Source organism: Gavialis gangeticus, unplaced genomic scaffold (genome assembly GCF_001723915.1).
Source record: "Gavialis gangeticus isolate Ggan-Ray unplaced genomic scaffold, GavGan_comp1, whole genome shotgun sequence".
NCBI lineage: Eukaryota > Metazoa > Chordata > Crocodylia > Gavialidae > Gavialis > Gavialis gangeticus.
Window position 1 is genome coordinate 237,574 of NW_017729001.1, and position 18,478 is coordinate 256,051.

Here is an 18,478-nt window from a genome sequence, read left to right on the forward strand (position 1 = left end):
TTCTTAAGAAGGGAGGGGTTCACTGCTAGAGAGGAGGCCAATAACTTTAAAAGAGCAGTAACATTACAGAAAGAAATCAGAGAACAGCTTTGTGGGGCAAAAAGTGCTTCTAGAGACTTGAAGCAGAGCCCCCCCCCCCATCATAGGGGGGGGGGCACACAATGTCTTTACACTGACCTCTTTACACAGGACATGCATCACACAGCCCTACAAAGGTTTAAGTCACTCTTTGAGTTAATGCTGTCCTTCAAAGTCAATTTTATTTTATATACTGGTGTAAATTCCACTGGAGAACAGGTCATACGTTGACAGCCCTAGTCAATTTAATCCCCAAATAGCCATTTGCTCAACCTGAAACTCTTATTATTAGCTCACCTGACACCTAGTGGAGATATAGTAGGCAGCCACCTTGGAAGAGCTATGTATCTGTCTGCTCCAGAGACCAATGGCATTTACACTGGCATACAAACTAGTGTTAATGTGTCATGTGTCTGCACCCATAGTGAGAGATGGTTTGGTCTGTGGGACAAGCATACAAAGCCCATGGTACTAGACAACAGCTTAGCTGTGAATGCTACTGTGGTAGATGTCAAAAATGGTTACAAAACGGTTAGGCAGTAGTTCGATACAGCTGTAACACCTTGGCTGTGATTTCTTCAGATCATACAAGGTGAGTGACATTGAGCCTAGTCAGAATTGGAATAGAAGAGCTCCAGGCAAATCCTAGATACCAATGGTTTCAGCACAGGATACTCCTTTGCTTGAACTGGTACTGAATGTATGCTTCTGCGTGCTGTTCAGGGGCAGTGGTGTTGGAAAGCCATCTTTTGGAGAAGACCTAGACAGGTGGTGCAGACTACATACTAACATTAATAATGCAATGGCACTTTCTCTTTCAGTAGGAGTTCCGGCCCTGGGTACATTCTGCTATGAATAATTGTGTTTTGCTTGTGGTTTTATTCAAGTACCATGCTTTTCTCTTGCATGTGCTGTTTAAACAGGCACTGTACACTTCAGAACATTTCATTACCTTAAAACAATTCCCATGTGCAGAACATAGGGGATCCTTTGGAACAAAGGGAACGATCTGGCAGTGTGCTTCTTCACAGGGGGCCCAGTACTGGGGTTCTTGTTCAGGACAAAATCTTTCTGAAATCAGTGAGCATTTTCCTTGCATTAATATTGAGTAACTTGGAGAATTTAGACCTACCCATGGGATTAAAAGCAAGGAAAACTAGAAGTTTAAGATGACAGAAGATAGCTTTACTGCATCCCAAGTATCAGTGATCTGTATTCACCTAAAAGAAGTGCCCAAGATAGATGCCATCCAGCCAGTCACAACATGGGGAGAAAGCCATGATGAGGAAAGCATCTAAGGCCCCTGGCAGACATTACACTTAAGACACAATTAACCTGTTAATCTCACCATAAATCATAACCTGGCCACATGTTCTGGCAGTTAATGACGTGACAAAATGAGGAAACAGGCACGCAAATATTCCACAAAATGTGGGATATTTTTGTGCTTGGTTTCCATTGCACCTTAAAGTGAATGTGTGGCATGGTAGCTCTGCTATCAGCTGTATGGCAGGGCTTGGTTGATTGCTTCTCCTCCCCTTGAGCTGGCAGGCTGACAGCTGTGTGGTGCAGCCCTGCAGGGGCTGCGCCCGGCTGTTCTCAGGGTGTTGAATCAAGAAGCGCTCAGCTGGACTGGGGTGCAGGTGACAGGAAGCTGTGGAGCTCCCCATGACCCAGTGTGGGGCTTGTCTTGCAGCTGAGGAACAAGGCACATTCTTATGCCAGGTTAAAGGGAGCCATGGGGCTCCCTGCAACTTGGCTGGTTGACTGCCTTGCTCCATAGCTCCCAGAAGTTGTGGAGCAGGGCACTTGACATATCCTAGGATAGAGACTTTGTGGGACCATCAGATGAGTGTGTGCCAGGGGCCTAAGAGGTCCTCTATAGGCTGTTGGATAAAAATGGGATGCAGTTTGTTCATTGCCAACTAACCTTGCTCTATTTCTTTCTAGTTTAGCCCCACAGCATGAAGACGGTGGTCATGTCCCATCTTTTTTCTTATTTCCTTTTTTTTTTTTTTTCTAAGACTTATTCTATAAAATAAATACACAGGCAAAACCACAGTAGTAATACTACACCCCACCCCAACCTCTCCCCAAAAAACAATAGTACTAGCACTAGAGAGAGACCTGGGCCAAGATTGGGGGTCATTCTGTAATGGATTTTGAGACTGGTTTATCTTATGTCAGAAAGGAACATTTTGTACTTTTCTGAGGAAGTTGTTTTTTTAATTGTCATAGGTCAATCCAAAAAATTTGGCTCACATTTTGAGAGGTTTTTTAAAATGTTATGTTATAACTTAAAAATAGAAATAACAGGCACTTCAAAACAAATCACGACATCATTAGACCTTCTCCTTTTATCTAACCCAGTTATATTTTGAATTGGAATTCTGGCTATGGTGATCCTGTTCTGGGGAAGGCTTTTAATTTCCTTAGAATAGCATGGCCCAATGGAAAACAGTTCTGCTGAAACGTCCCTTACCAGATCTAATAACGGGAATGCTGAAGGCTACCCCCAGCATACAGGCTCTATAGTTTTCTAAAAAGTTACATTTATTCTTTTCTTCCTGTCCACTTTCCTTCCTGTACCTTTTCAAGTAAATCTACCACATTATGATTAAGAATGCACTTAATTTTGGACCTGTACATGGGACATATATGCCTAATATATTCTTCAGGGGGACTGGACTAGATGACCTTGTAAGATCCCTTCCAGCCCTACTTTCCTATGATCCTATAACATAGGCAGACTTCATCTTCAATACAGATGTGCAGCCAATCCTAGCTTTCTGATTAGGACAGTAGTTCTTAACCATTTTAGATTCATTTCACCCCTCATTAGACTCAAGGGACCCCTTGGAAAATGCCAGCTTTTAGTTTTCACTCATTTTTGACTACAGAAAAATAATAGAGCAACTTTTCTGTTGCAGAGAAAGCAGAAAGAGCACAACAGGTCAGAATCTCTTTAACACTATGGATTCCTGTTTGAAATCTCTGGATTTGTCTTGTGAATCGTGTGTGTGTACCTACCATTGCTAACATTGTGGAACCACCCCTTGGCACACTTGAAAAGATCTCATGGCACCCGTGTTGAGAATCAGTGAACGAGCTTGCTGTGGCCAAGTTAGAAGTGTGAATTGCATCCCAGGTCCTAGTGAGAGTAATAGCCAAGCTCTCAGCAAAACCATGCTTCAGCCTTTGGGCTGGTTCAGTTCACAGTGTTTCACTGATTGAAAATGAGGAACAATTGAAAGTGTTACGAGGCCTCTGTTCCACAGAGAATAGCACAAAAATAAATACCCTGAGAATCCAGCGTTCCTAGGAAAGGGAGAGCAAACAATTTCTTAGATATATCAAAACCCAGTCTTGCCTATAAGGAAAAAAACTGAAAGTTGGCTGTCAGTATGTATTTCACATGCAGTCTGTTGACTGACTGGGCTGCTGAAAGGAAAATATACATCTAGTGAGTCATAAGGCACTAGTGATAAGGTAGAATATATTGAACACAAGTAGAATAATTTCTCAGCCTCTTGTAGGCTTAGATCAAGTGTGGTAATCCTAGCCCACAAAGAGAGAGTAGCTGCAACAAATGTTGTCATGAGATTGCAGCCCCTCATAATTCACATGATAGCAGGACCAAACACGTATTTGTTCAATATCTATAGAAGAAAAAGAGTGTAACTGATGCTTAAGATCAGACAGCTCCCCAGGTGTGTGGCAACTTGGCAGTGCTGCCTTTTGTTTAATTTGTACTGCCCTTGAAATTTTCCAGGATTTTTCTGTCTTGGGACAGCCTAGCCCTTTTTTACACACTATTCAAAGTAGATTGCAACAGTGCAGCTGCATGGACAGTGAGCTCTTCCAGGGGGACTTAATTTTAATCCTTTCTTTTTCATCAACTTGCTTAATTTAAGTAAGATAGTTTGGCTGAAAGTCAAAGGTTGCTGTTCATTTATGGAAAAACACAGCAGAGGGGGAACACTTATAAAGCAATATCTGAAACTGGCCAAATCCTGACTGACATCCATGAGAGTTTGCGGGCAGTAAGGGCTTTAAGATCTGGCTTCATGTCTAACATTGTCATTAGCATAGCGGGTGTTCAGAACCCCTGCAGGGCATGTAATAAAAGCTTAACAATATAATACAACTCATAAACAGCTAAGAGCAGCCTCATCAGTTAAATCGTTTGTTAATCCACCAAGACATTGGACACACTTAACTTCCTGCTTGATGCACTCCTTACTGAGGCTTCCAGACCTTAACATGTGGTGCATTTTAAATGTTCCTTTATTGGTGAGAAAGCAGTTCCCACTTTGAGCAGTTATAATCTCCTGGTTCTTTCTGAGAGAACAGCAACAATACGCTGGTACCATTCCAGCTTTGATTACTGCATCTTTAAATAAATCCTTTGGTTTCACTTGGATTTGGCGTTCTCCACTTCCTTCCCTTAACCACTGCACAACGCTGCTCTGAGCAACTGTCTTCTGTTTCCCGTGGCAGTTTGTGTTGGCAGTTTGTGTTAGGGCCATGACATGATCTCCTTTCTATGTTGGCTTGTCCTTAGTCCCGCCTCTGCGCATAAATGCAAGTGATGGTGATTGTCTGAATCCTGACCTTGGCTTGGCCCTAAATAAAAGAGCAAAAAAAAGTCTCAGTAGCAAGTTTTTCTAGCTACCACCTACTGTACATTGCTGTGACTAGTGCTTCTCTACTTTTTTAGACTCAAGGCACCCTTCAGAAAATGCCAGCTCTTAGCTTTCACTCATCTTCTGACTACAAAAAAAGCAGTTCTGTTGCAAAGCACTCAGACCACAGCAGGTCATAATGTTTTGGACACGATAGATTTCTAATTGAAATCTCTGGTTTATCCTGTGAATCTTGTGCAGGTGTTTGCATAATTAACAGTTCTGTGACTGGAGATTCTAGGTAATTTTCTCCAAGATGTTCTCCAGAATGTGAACTTCTACCTGAGAAGGTAGTAAAACCAGGCAGAGGGTGAAGGTGAGGGAGCCATACACAACCCCCACTTTGGCCTGTGTTAGTTGATGATGAGTGAACGATGTACAGAATTTTGCTAGAGGAAAGCTTGCATCAATGCTCAAGGACAAATTGCAATGGGGAAAAAAATGTCCTTCTCTTCCATGGCTTAGAAAATCGAGCACATGCAAGCACACAGCTTTCCTCCCAGCTCTTACTGGCACAGACTCCTATAGCTAGTATTTTTTTTTATTTCACCTACTGGGGCAAGTACAATCATGTGTCTACGTGTTCATTAATGCACTTTTGCTATTGTGCATTAAATTTAGTACCTCTAATGTGAAGTACTAAAAAAGGCTCATTAGGCTGCTCTAATGCTCCATAGCAAAAGTGCACACTTTTTTAGTGATGCTTAATGTACAGTAGCCTATTTTTACTGAGCATTAGCATATTAGCATGGTTTTTAATGTGATGCTTTAATGTGCAGTAAAGTAGACTACTGCACATTAAAGTGCATGTGTAGATGTGCCCACTTTTGATAACAGACCCAATGCCATTAGGAGTGTAGACCTCCAAGCCCTTAACCACTCAACCAAATTGACCACCAGTGATTACAGAAGCTAGTTATTTTTCTTATCTATGCATGAGAAATCTGAGAAAACTTTCTGCCAAGTAAACTCAGAGGAGTATTCCCCAGAAAAACAACTTTTCTATTTTTTTTTTTTTCAGGAGGGCTCTGGAGAAAGCTCTCTGAGGACTATCTAGGCAGCTTCTGCTGTGCTTCATCGTGCTAAACTCAGTGCAATCCTAAAATTAGTCAAAAGATAACAGTGTCTTTTTCATCTCTTCTAAGCCAGAAACTCTTCTTAGGGTGATACATCTCTAAATTTTTACATCTCTTCCGAGAGAGGTTACTTTAGGACCATGGTTTTCAACCTTGTTAGAATCAGAAAATGCCAGCTTTTAGCCTTCACTCATCTTTTGACTATAAAAAAATAATAGAGCAGTTCTGTTGCAACAAACCCAGACCACAGCCAGCCAGAATGTTTTGGACACTATGGGTTCCTACTTGAAATCTCTGGTCTAGCTTGTGAACCAAGTGTAGGTGTTTGCGCACCTAAAAGCGCTAACATTGTGTGACACCCCACAACACCCTTAACAGTATTTTGCAGCACCCTAGTTGAGAATCACTGCTTTAGAATGACTTCTACTTGCAGAGCAAAATTCTATTCTATAGGATCCCTATACAAAGAGAGGCTCTTGAAATGAACATGCTAAAGTATTAACAAAATCAGTGAGTATGACATCAATAGAATTGCTCCCATGGACAAAGATCCCTTAGGTTCTAGATAGCTATGTGAGACTTCAAAAGATCTGGGGTAAAATTTTCAAAGTCACTTAGGATCAAATACTCAAATGCTCATTGACACTCTGATTAAAACACCGCTGTGTTGTCACAGCATCACATGTATTAAGCCCCCCTGCATTTAAAAATGGCCACAGGGTGCTTTAACTAAACCTTGTTGAATTAGTTTTAGATAAAGTACCCTGTGGCCTTTTTTAAATGCATGGAGGCTTAATACAGGTGATAGTGAGGTGTGTTAATTAAAGCAGCTGCCTGGGAACCCCTCTAATTAAAATGCCTCCACCCTCCCTCTCTGAGCACATGTATAGGCAGCCTTAAGTTCTTGAGTTATTTAAAAATACATCTTAGGCTCATAAATCTTTTAGGTGCTTTGGAAAATTCTACTCCTGGTGACTTGGTTCAGGTAACATCATTGTATACACTGCCACCAAGGCCTTTATCTAAGAATTTCAATGAACTTTAGGCTAGGAACAGATGTTGCATTTGTCCCTGGATAACTTGGACCTGTGTTTGTCTCAGAACAAACACATCCTGGGATTGGGATGTACACATGTCACTCTTCTAATCAGGGGTTAGTGAGTGACTGAATGCAGTGTTACTTTTCTGCCATAGATTCAATAGTGCAATCCTGGGATAACTGTACAGATGTGCGTTGCAGTATCCCAGGATAAACTGTTACTACCTCTTATCTGGGAAACTTTTTTAGGATTTATCCCAAGACAATAGGTATGGAAGTCTGTATGACTGCACTCTGTCCCGGGATTAAAATTGTTTACCCTGGGACAGATGTGACTTCTGTATGCAGCCGTACAGAAGTGGGAAAGTAATTTTATTTTCCTGTTGCAGATGGGGAAAGTGAGGCACGAAAAGGGGTTGCAATTTGCTGACAGCTACACAGTAAATCTGTGGATATTTTTGGCCACAGGAAAGGAAGTGTTCCTGACTCTCACTCAAATATGCTTCCTTCAGAAGTTTTGCTGCATAGCTCGCACTCCAGATTTCTTACACCTGATACACAAAGCTAGAAACCTCATGAGAACAGGCTGTTTTGCAGAATCTTGTCACATTCTCTTTACATCCCAGCCGGAACCTGCAAACAAAGAGGGGGCTGTAGGATGAAATGCAATTATTTGCATAATTAAGCAAATTGTTTTTTAATCTCTAGTGAGATTTGGGATAGGATTAATGTCAGTCTTTAATGTTTCATCCAGACTGATTCACCTTTCCTAAATCATTCCAGGAAGGTGCATGTCCAGTCTCTTTGAGGAAGAAAGAGATTCCAATCTTCCCTTAGATGATTTATTCCATTGTTCCACTGTTTATAGTTAAGAAGCTTTTCCTGAGATTTGCTTTGTATCCTGCTCTCTGAGACAAAAAGCCACCTTTTCTCCATCATCTTTACGGCAGCATTCTGGATATTTCAAAACAGCTATAATGTCTCCTCCTCAAATCAACCACTCTTTCAGCCATGATCATGGTCCTTTGCTGTTACCATGAGATAGTTGGTTTGGTTTCCTGCTTAGATGATTCTGGATAGGTTCTTGGTGCTGAATGAAGAGCAGGGGTGAAGCTGTGGTATTCACTTCCTACTTGCAATGCACAAGGTAGCTGACTGTACAAATGAGTTCAGATGAGTGCCTGGTCTTTTTCTATGCCCTTGACATGTACAATATTTATGGCTTTGATGGTGTGTAGACAATGAGATTATATATGGGGTAATCGACTTTCTGCTGCTGCTAATTTATTACCTGCTGAGATTCCAACATGCTAACAAACAGCCACTTGGATGAGCTTGCATATACCTTCCTGGAAACAACAGGGTCAGGTGGGGCTCCTGCAGGCATATGCTCTGTGTCATCTTTGAGTCTTGTCTAGAATATCTGTTACGCTGGAGTCAGCCCTGTTGAGCTCATATTTGAGCTGAGAGGCTATGTCACCCCTTTACCAGCTCGAGGCAGGAAGTTTTCTCATGACGTCAGATGCCAATGAATTCAAAAGGATACTTTTGATCTCTTGATTGGTTCTGTGTGCATGACTGTGTTCTTCCTCTGGACAGGATGTCTGTCAGCTTTTGTCATCTAAGAGGGGGGCTTGCATACCCTCAGGTTCATGTGCCCACCAGCTCTGTTCTAGGTTGTTATGCTGGTTCACATACCACCATACACGCTCTGAATTCAGGATTTTTGCTGTGGGAGGAAGCATAGACAATACATAAGTGTTGGCAGGGGGGAAGGGAGGGCATAATTCTGTGCCACTGACACCATTCCCACTGCTGCCAGGCACTGGCTGCAGCCAGGCTGCAGCCCTATACCCTATTGTTGGCACAGAAATATGGGGGGGCATGTGCTTCCCATTGCTCACACACACACACACACACACATCACATATGGGAAGGAGAGGAGAAGTGAATAGCAGGATTTGGAAGGAGTGAAGAGAAAGATTCTTGGAAATGCCAAGAGGAAGCCAAAGCCTGCTGCTGGGGAAGCCTGGAGAACCATGGGACTGATCTGCCCATAGGTAGCTGGGAGGCATAACATTGGCCAGGATACAGCCTGCAGAGCCAGAATGTAACATCAACTCATCTTGTCTGACCAGGAGAGACAAATACTGCATCATCCCTTCCTCCTATCCATGGTCAGACTGGGAAATCTGACCTGTATGAGGGTACACGACTGCTTTATCATTTAAACAATGGATCGTGTATATCCGTGGTTCTCAACCTTTGTGTTCTCAAGGCACCCCACCAAAAATTTTCAAAATGTAGTGGCATTCCATTATAAAAAATGAACGTAAATATATTATGCATACTATAATATACACATAATAATAATTCTATTATTAATTTTACTATATTAGCAATGGATTAGGTTATTATAATTATATTATGATCAGTCCACTGCCACCACCACTGCGACCAGGTGGAACTGCGCTGCTGCTCACCTCCTTCACAGCCAGATCAGGAAGCATTTGTGGTAGGAGCATGTCCTTCACAGTATCTCCAAAAAACAGAGGCACATAGGGCAGGTGGAACTGTCCTGCAATGTCTTGCGTACCTCTGATTTTAGGAGGCTTATCAGATATGGGTGAAGGCATGCCATTTCTGCTGCAGATCTTCCTAGTTCAGATCCAGCATGCTTCCTGAAAAAAGGGTCATGCGGTGCAGTTCTGCCTGGTGGCAGCAGCATCTATCTCCAGGGTGCCACTACCAGGGAGGTCTTACAACAGTACTGTGGTTGAGGACCGTGTGTATTAGCTGTGATTTTTCTTAGCAGCTTGGCTTAGGAGAGGGATATGATGCAGCAACATTATATGTGATGTTTAATATTAATCTCTAACAGTATTTAGACATTCCAAGACTGTTTTGGCTGTTTGAAGTATAATGAGGATATTACAGTGTTTGTCAGTACAAAGCATATGATTCTGTGCACAAGTCAGTGTGTTGTTCATTTGCATGGCAGTCATATGAATAGGGTACTGGACTGGGATTTAAAGGTCTGGAACAAAGTCCTGGCACCACTTATGTCAACAGGAAAACTCCCATTGACTTCAGTGGGGCAGCATTTTACCTCCAAATCCTTTTCACAGGCCTGCACCTGATCTGCTGGGCACCTTAGGCAGCAGGTTCATTGAGATCTCTGTGCTGCTTTCCTTTCTCATGCTTTGTCTGTCTTGTCTATTTAAATTGTAAGACCTTTGGAGCAGGGATTGCATCTCTCTCTACTTGTAGGTCAGGGATCACATCTCTCTGTGTTTGTACAGTAGCAGGGTCCAGTTCTGGTCAAGACCTCTAGGTATGGATGTTTAATGCAAATAAATAATAGCAGCAATATAAGCCTCAAAAAGGGGGGAAGGGGTTCATTGTTAATAACACTTGTGTGCATACATGCACACATGCACATACACACAGAGGAATAATGGATCAAAGATTGAGGCACTTAACCTAAGACTCTGAAAATCCCTGGAGTTCAGCTCAGACTTCCTGTGTGATGCTGGGCAAGTGACTGAAGCCCAGATACTCCCAGACACCTAATTCCCATTGAAATCATACAGAGGGGTTTGTTCCCTACATACTTTTGTGAATTTGGGGCTGAAACCCTATCTGTTTTTAAAAGGTTTGATTGTTCTACCTCCAACTATCTGGGCAACCTCCTCCTGCTCCCCACCTCCCTCCAGTAAATCACCAAGGAAGTTCCTTTGTTAGGATAGCTTCAGACAGCTTCTTGAGTAAGGATATTTTTGTGAGGGCATTTTTCCAAGAAAAATGTGTTTATATGAAGTTTACCTACAGAGCTGTGTCAGTAGGGGTATGGTTGTACTATTATTTTTTTTATTATTATTATTTTATATTTTATTATGTTGTTATTATTTCACTATTTTTATGTTTCTCACCGTGATAACTATACCCAGAAATCTTTAAGTGTAAACTAAGCCTTGATCTCTGACTGAGTATATCACGCTGCTCAACCAGAGTGCTGCAGCATCCTGGGGTGTCATGAGATCCTTTTAAGGATACTGTGCAGTGCCACACATCATTAGCACTATTGGGTATGCAACATGGTTCCCAGGATAATAAACCCAGAGATTTCAAATAGGAATCCATACTGTCAACATCTGTCCTGTTGCAGTCTTTCTGCTTTCTGTGCAACAGGAGAATTGCTCTATTATTTTTCTGTTGTCAAAAAACAAATGGAAGTGAAGAGTTGTTTTTTTCTGAGTGGTGTCTTGAGTCTAACAAGATTGAGAACCACTGGTTTGCATAATACAATTCTCAATACCTAAGCTAGCTCAGGTGCCAATAGCAGTACCGTTGCATCTACATGGTGCTTCATCTGGATGAACAGACCCTGCCTCTTACAATGTGGATATCTACATGGTACTACATTGGGTATTCTGTGCCTCAGATCTCCATGTGTGAAATGTAGACCATAGTAATTCCCTACTTCTGAGCTGTGTTGCAAAGACTGAGGATGTTCTTTTGTTACAGAAATTAGGACAGAAAAGATAACTGAGATAAGGGCAATCCATGCTCTGAAGAGTGCTTGCATTGTGTTCCTAAGGCATGAGTTTTATTTCATGTATGCAGTCTCAGAGGTGTCTGTGCAATGGGAAATCAGTACCACAGAAATAATGAATCCCGCATTAGGCCTGTGCGAAGCGGCTAGTATTCGCTCTGGATTCAGATTTGGCCAATTCGGGGGAGAGTGATTCGATTCACTGTCCCAGTTCAATTTGGGCAAATCTGATTCGGAGATTCGGCTGCTGCCAAATCTCCGAATCAGCCAGGCCCACCCCCCGCCCCCCTCCCAGCCTGGCAATGGCTGACCTGCCTGCCCCAGCTCCTGGCACTTGATAAAAAAACAAAAGCCCTGACTCAGCGGGTGGTGGGGGGCAATCCCTGAGTTATCAAAGGGTTGGAGTGTGTTTTCTTTGGCTCTGAAGGAAGTAGATTAGTTTTGGGTGGTGTTATGTCTTTTATCTGATCAAAACCTTTTCACAGTGCACATGAAAGCCAAGAGAAGAACAGTTCCCTCCTCCTAAAGATGGGAGAGAGCAGTTGTTGAAATTTGGTTAAAATGTTTGTCAGATTTGAAATCTCTGAAATGTAAAGGGGACTTTCAGGCAGAGACTACCTGATGTTTAGAAAATATCCCTGGAGAGCAGTGAAGTTGCTTGGCTGCCAGAGGCCTCAGACTTTTTGCTCCATGAACATAATAGGAACCTCTTAGTGACTGGAATAAAAGAACAAGCTGGAAGGCAATAAAGTTTTTTATCTGATTTATACCAGAAGTCACCTGCATGGGAACAATAACCCGTAACTTAATTTGTTTATCTGCATTTCCCTAGTTTCTAAGATGGAAATGGCTACCTGAACAGGGCACCTTATGTTTTGTGTGCGGTGTTCCTAATTAAAAGCCTGACCCAAAGCACACTTACAGTGAATAGAAACACTGTCACTGATTTCACTGAGCTTTGGATAAAAGCCTAGATTTGCAGCTGGAAGACCTTTCAGATCTTTGTTTTTCTGAGGGGAATAAAGATGAGTTTTTCAAGGAAAAATTAAATGAACAGAGCAAATCAGAAGAACAATCCCCAGAAAAGTAGTCTGGTAATCTGGGAATCTCTAACAATGTGCAACTAAGCAATAGCTTAGAAAGAAAAAAAAAAGAAATTTCTTCCCAATCACAGCCAACAAGTGGGTAGTTTATTTACTGAAGCACGAGGGGCAATTTATTCAAATATTGTATCCTAACTGATGCAATTGTGGAATCTAACCTTTCATTGTTTGGGGGTGCGGACCCCCTGGGACACCTGTATTTAACCCTATTGAAGAAATTTCCTCAGTAAGATATTGTGGGATGAGATTCATGGATTAATTAAGAACAGTGTATTTTTAAAGCAGTATTTCTTTGCATTACTCTAGTTTTGACCTAGTAAAGACTGCAAAAGCAATGCTCTTTGTTTTATAGCGCCTCTTCCCAAATGTAATTGTCCAGCCCTGAAAACCTGACTGAATTTACACATGAGGACCTTCGTAGTCCTCAGTAGAATTCACATACATAGGATGCTTTTGGGGCTTGAGGCTACAAACAATTTATTCTCCATCCCTGGCTCCCCAGCTTATTTTTCATCTTCTCTACTTGGGGAAAAAACAGAGATTTTAATTCCCAAAGGCATTTTAGAATATTCCCCAGCAGACCTATCTTTCATCTCCTTTTTGCCAGTGCTTCTGTTTTGTTTTGAAGTGCTTGTATATTGAAGGAGTGTATTTCTAATTACGTTCTTATTGTGTCACTTTTGTTCTTATTCTTTTGTACAGCAGAGTGCTTAAGGAAATGTGTAGGGGGATAGAAAGCCTAATACATAACTAAAACAAGATATTACTTATGCTGGCTGGTTGATGGTGGGTCTTCTGGTAGTTAGTCATTAGGGTTGAGTGAAGTCTTTCTCAGAAAGCAAAGTTGTAAGGGTAATGGCTTTGTCACATGGGACACATCACCTGTTTTGTATAGATTATAGTGAGCATTACTGTACTGCATTCAAAGTTCGAATGTGTTCTGAGCAGTCTCATGGTAATGCTTACTACAATTTCTAATGTGATTGCTGACAAAATCTCTAATGTGAAGCATGCTGATTGTTGGTCACAGCCCTGGCATCACACTGGGAGCCAGTTCAAGGGTCCCATGCAGTGCCACTGCTGATTGTAAGTCCCAGCCCTAACACTGCAATAGAGCCACTTTAAGAGTCCACTGTAGTGCTGGAGTTGGCATCAGCAATCAGCAGCTGTGCTTGTATTATCTGCACGGAGCTGTCCTATGATGGATGAACACGTGTTAATATGACCAGGAGATACTCCTTCCATCAAAAGTCCTGAGTTTGCTATGATACAACGACACTTGACACTCTTTTTAATCCTTGAATTTGCAAACTCTTACATTTTAAATGCAGTTAAGTGTAACGTGTTGTGGTCTTTTGCATAGTTATTGCTTCAATAACTTAGCCAAATGAGGACTTCAATTCCCTGATGTTTATAGGAACTATATTTGTTTCTGTGAAACTATTCCTATTGTTTGTGGTTGAGATAAATCAGGATGATTTATCCTCTTGGTCGGTTTGCTGAGTTTTGTTTAGTCCCTTCCTCCCTCCCCAAATGCTTTGAGTTTCCAGTCCTGCAGAAAGTAGTCTAGAGCAAGTTAAATCCTCCACCCAGCCAGTTAACCAGAGATAGCAGAGTTGAATACTAGTGGCACATCAGGCTGGGTTCTTCTTTCTTGCCATAGATGGGTTAGCTTTGTTTGCTGGGTAAGTGTGGGGAGATTTGAGACTGAGAACAAGCCAAGTGTTATTCTGTGAAGTCAATAATTACTGTTCCTTCCCTTCAGTTGCAGGGAAGCAGATAACAAGTCCCAGAAGCCCTTATCATCTGGAATGGAGAATGACAGAGTTTTCAATGACCTCTGGGGCAAGAACAACATGCCTGTCGTCCTTAACAATCCCTACTCGGAAAAGGAACAGGTAAGTGCTGTGCTCCCTGTGGGTGCCCTTCGTGAAGGAATAAGCATAGGAGCATCAGGTGAGCTGCAGCCTGATTTTCATGTACAGTCCAGTTCCATGTAGAAAAGGCCTGGTGCTAGATGAAGATTAGAGGTTTGGCTTGTGCATGGGGCTTCATTTAAAGGTGCCAGCCTGGAAGGGATACAGAAGAAAAGAGCATGTTGGAGGAGCAGATACAGCTCCTCAAGGACTTCACTGGCAGATAGGAGAGCTCAGGCTCTTGCAGGCCTATACTGTGCTGCAGTAGAGGGACTGCAGATGGGCTACCGCACAGTGAGTGGTATTCCTTAATAGCTGTATTAATAAACCAATTATAAGACTTCTGTCTCTTCAAAGCTGTGACCATGTGTGAGATGACTTCTTGACTAGAGCTAACACAGGGGGAAGTCAGCAGAGCATAAGGAGCCCTGAACTGTTCCTTTTGATTGAGTCCATGTAGGAGCAGTATTTTCAGGAAAGTATGCCCAAGTCTTCTCTGACCATAGTAAAGCAATGGCTCAGTTGTGATTACCTCTGTGTCTACACGTGGCCATATTCTGTACAGTTAACCCAGTGCACAGGACTGTCCCTGTGGGGGAGCGAATCGGGGCAACTGTCCCAGACCCCACGCTTTGGGGGCCCTGCAAAGCTGAGACAACTTTGCATCCAGCCACTTGCCACCCCCCTGCTGCCGTGTCTGGGCTCTGCACAGGTTGATTTGCCTTGGGTCCCGCACCCTTCCCCGGTCATCTCTGCCAGTGCAGGCCCATTTATTTCAGTGGAATCAACCAAGAAGATGCTACAGCCCATCAAGTCCAGAAGCCAATTTCTGTGGTGCCCTATGTGCTTGGCTCCAGTGGAGGAGCTGCAGCTCACACTGAGTGCAAGTCTCCAAAGCAGTTTTCTTTGTACACACAGTTCAGACTTCTGCCCTTTTAGTGATGTGGATTGTTTGCTAGCATGAAACAGGATTTCCAGGAAATGTGCAGAGTGGTGCCTAAAGATAAAGCAGACCTAGCTTCAGCTTTAAAAACTCCTCTACGGAACATAGTGCTTCCTGGCCGGATCCAGGCATGCAAGCATGTGCAGTTTGTGGCACTGCAGACCTCTTTGTGGTGCCACAAACAGCATGTCTGGCATGTTAAATGTGTCCGCGGCTGAAAATTTGCAACACAGGGGCAAAATTTGCTACCGGGAAATCCTGGTAGCAAAAAAAACCCCAAAAAAACCTATGAAAAAAAGTGGTACACGCCACAGGAGCGTGTGCTGGAAGACACAGAGGCTCAGTCCTCCCCTCCTCTAGTCCTGCCCCAGCTCCTCCAGCACACCAGGAACCAGAAGGAGAGGAGAAATGGGAGTTTCCCCAAAGTGGGGTATTTTGCCACTCACAAAAGCACATGTGCAGGGGCATGTGCAGTGACAAAAAACAGCAGCACAATTTTGTGCCGCTACTTTTTTGCTGATGCAAGAGCACACTCCTGCTTGTGGGGACATGCCCTCTGAGGGCTAAGAAATGTTGCTCAGCATATTTCTATGTTAATCTGTCTCCTAGCACTTTGCAAGTAACCATTCATTCTCACACCACCTTGCTGAATATGTATTATCCCTGGGTGAGCAGAGAGGGCAAAGAAGAAAAGCAATCTTTTCATCTTCTCCAAGTCAGTAGGATCACACCAGATATGTGGTAGTGAAGATTATGGCTTCTGGACTTTTTGGGTTAGGTTAATTTCTCAGATGGGACAGGTGTCACAAGCAAGGTTGGAAATTGAGAACTCCTGATGCCTAGCCCAGCACTCAGTACTTTGCCCCATCTCCTTGCTCTAATTAACTGTAGATCACATGGTAAAGAACAAAACCCAAGGGGAAAAACAGGTTCACATTCAACCAAAGAATCAGAGAGCCTTTGATATTGCCTCTGTCTTGACTCTAAGTTCCTGAAATAAAAGTGGCCTTGGCATATGCCGCTTCCTGGCTAAGAACAACCTGCACTGTACAAACTCTTCTCTAAAGCTAGGGACAGGCATTCAAAAAGCCAGTGGCTGAACTGATTCAAACTTTGAAGGTTAGTCTAACCTGCCTATGCTGAACTAGTTTGTAACAGGACAAACATGCTCTCTGGACTGAGGCAATGTGGGCACATGCCTGTAGTTGCTCAGGCTAGGTGCAGGGGGTGCTAGAGTCAGGCACTTACTGGGGGCAAAAGCCCCTGTCACACTGTGGGGGAGAGCGAGCCCCTTCCTGGTAAGGGGCTGAGCTGTGGGCTCAGGCTGCGCATGGCAGCACCGGGCTGGGGCAGCACTAGGCCGGGGCAGCACCGGGCAAGCCCCCACAGCTCGTCTCCAGGAAGGGGCTCGCTCTCCCCCACAGTGTGACAGGGGTTGCCACCCCAGTAAGGGCCCTGCCCCCTCCTGCTGCAGTGGCAGGGACAGAGCATGGCCAAGCAGGGCCCGGGGCTTGGGGGCAGGGCCAGAGTTATTCCTTCTCACTCCAGCATCCAGCCTAGTCAGGGGCCTATTCTGGCCAGGGAGCCACCCAGCTGCCAGTGCGGTAGAGGGGAAACTAACTAACTCTGCTTCCTGCGCCCCTCGGCCTCCGGGGCCATGGTGCCCCCCTGCTGCAGCAGCGAGTGGGGAGTGTGGGCAGACCTGGCTTGAGTCCCTGCCGGTGCAACAGGGAGCGGGGATTAAACCCCTCTAGCCAAACCCCTGCCCCTGCTGGGTGCTGCAGAGAACCCCGCCCAGAGAGCATGCTGGGATGCTGGGGGAGTCTGGTTTATTTCAAACTGGCAAAGGTTCTGGAACAGACATTGCCTAAACTGGTTTATCTCAAACCAGTTTCAGCCATTTTGAAATAGGTTTATGTGCACTGAATGTCCATTCTGTTACAGGTTTAAACCAGTTTCTGATCACTTAAACTGGTTTATGTGTAATGTCTGTCCCTGGCCTATGAGATTGCTTTGCAAGTGTTGATGTGCTTTCTTTCCCTACCTGAATTTTCCTTCTCACTTGGCTTCAGACTACTCTTCCCAGCTCAGTTTTTATTAATATGATATGTCCTTATTTATGGGATCCCAGTCAGGATTAGCCCATGTTGTACAAGGTACAGTATTCACATTAGGGCTGTGTGAAGCTTTGGGTGGTGATTCAATCTGGAGGAAATTCAGCCCAATTCAGTGGCCAAATCTCTGAATCCAAATCAAATCAGGGGACCAATTAAAAGGTCTGAATTAATTCAAAGGTCTCTGAATCTTTGGAAAAGGTTTTCAGGGCTTTGATGATTTGGGCAGTCCCTGGTGGCTGCAACGGGAAGCTGCAGCCATTCCGACCTGGAAAGTAGGGGGTGGCAGAGAGGGGGGCTGGGGGAGGGAAGAGGGGACCATGGGGGGACCCCTGCCAGGCCCCATCCCCTGCCTGCTCCCCCAGCCATCCTATGGCTACCCTTCCTGTCCCAGCTCCCAGTGCTTAAAAAAAAAAGCCCCAACTCACCGGCTGCTGCTGCGTGGGGGACAATCCCCGCTGCCTTCCACTGCCCCATGCTGCATGGGGGGCTCTGCCACAAATCCCCCAACCCCTTCTCCACTCTCCCAGCCCCCCCTTGGCTCCAGCCCTTTAAGAAACCTCCCTCCCCAAAACCCCTGGACTCACCAGCTTCTGCCGTGGCCTCAGATTTGGGACAGTGATTGGACTCGCCGAATCGAGTCACTGGCCCCCGAATTGGCTGAATCAGAATCTGAAGCGAATACTAGCTGCTTCGCACAGGCCCAGCAAATACGTTCACTGGACACGGGGTGTCATTCTTACCAGAGATCAGGAAACTGAAGGAATTATCTAACCAGACCCCAGTCCTGTAATACTGTGTCAATAAGCACAAAACTAAGTAATCCGTGGATGCTTCCAAGGAGGACATTGATTCACTCTAACAACAGTATGGCCAGAACTGGAGAGCAATGCCTTATGTATCCTGAGTATTTGCAAAGCCGGTTTATCAATCCAGTGAAACAGAAAAGGCAGCATTAGCTGTTTAGCT

At 43.9% G+C, this 18,478-nt stretch overlaps 1 protein-coding gene across 5 annotated transcripts in view; it reads left to right on the plus strand.

Moving 5' to 3' along the window:
- The window catches only part of NOS1 (nitric oxide synthase 1), a 200,099-nt gene that overhangs the window by 104,763 nt on the left and 76,858 nt on the right, over window positions 1-18,478 (plus strand). For 4 of the 5 annotated variants that reach the window (XM_019506669.1, XM_019506671.1, XM_019506668.1 and 1 more), the window contains one exon: window positions 14,302-14,434. In XM_019506669.1, coding sequence (XP_019362214.1) covers window positions 14,302-14,434 — 133 coding nt within the window. Of the gene's footprint in view, window positions 1-14,128; window positions 14,222-14,301; window positions 14,435-18,478 lie in introns of those variants that run through there. The other variant, XM_019506672.1, reaches the window with a different exon arrangement.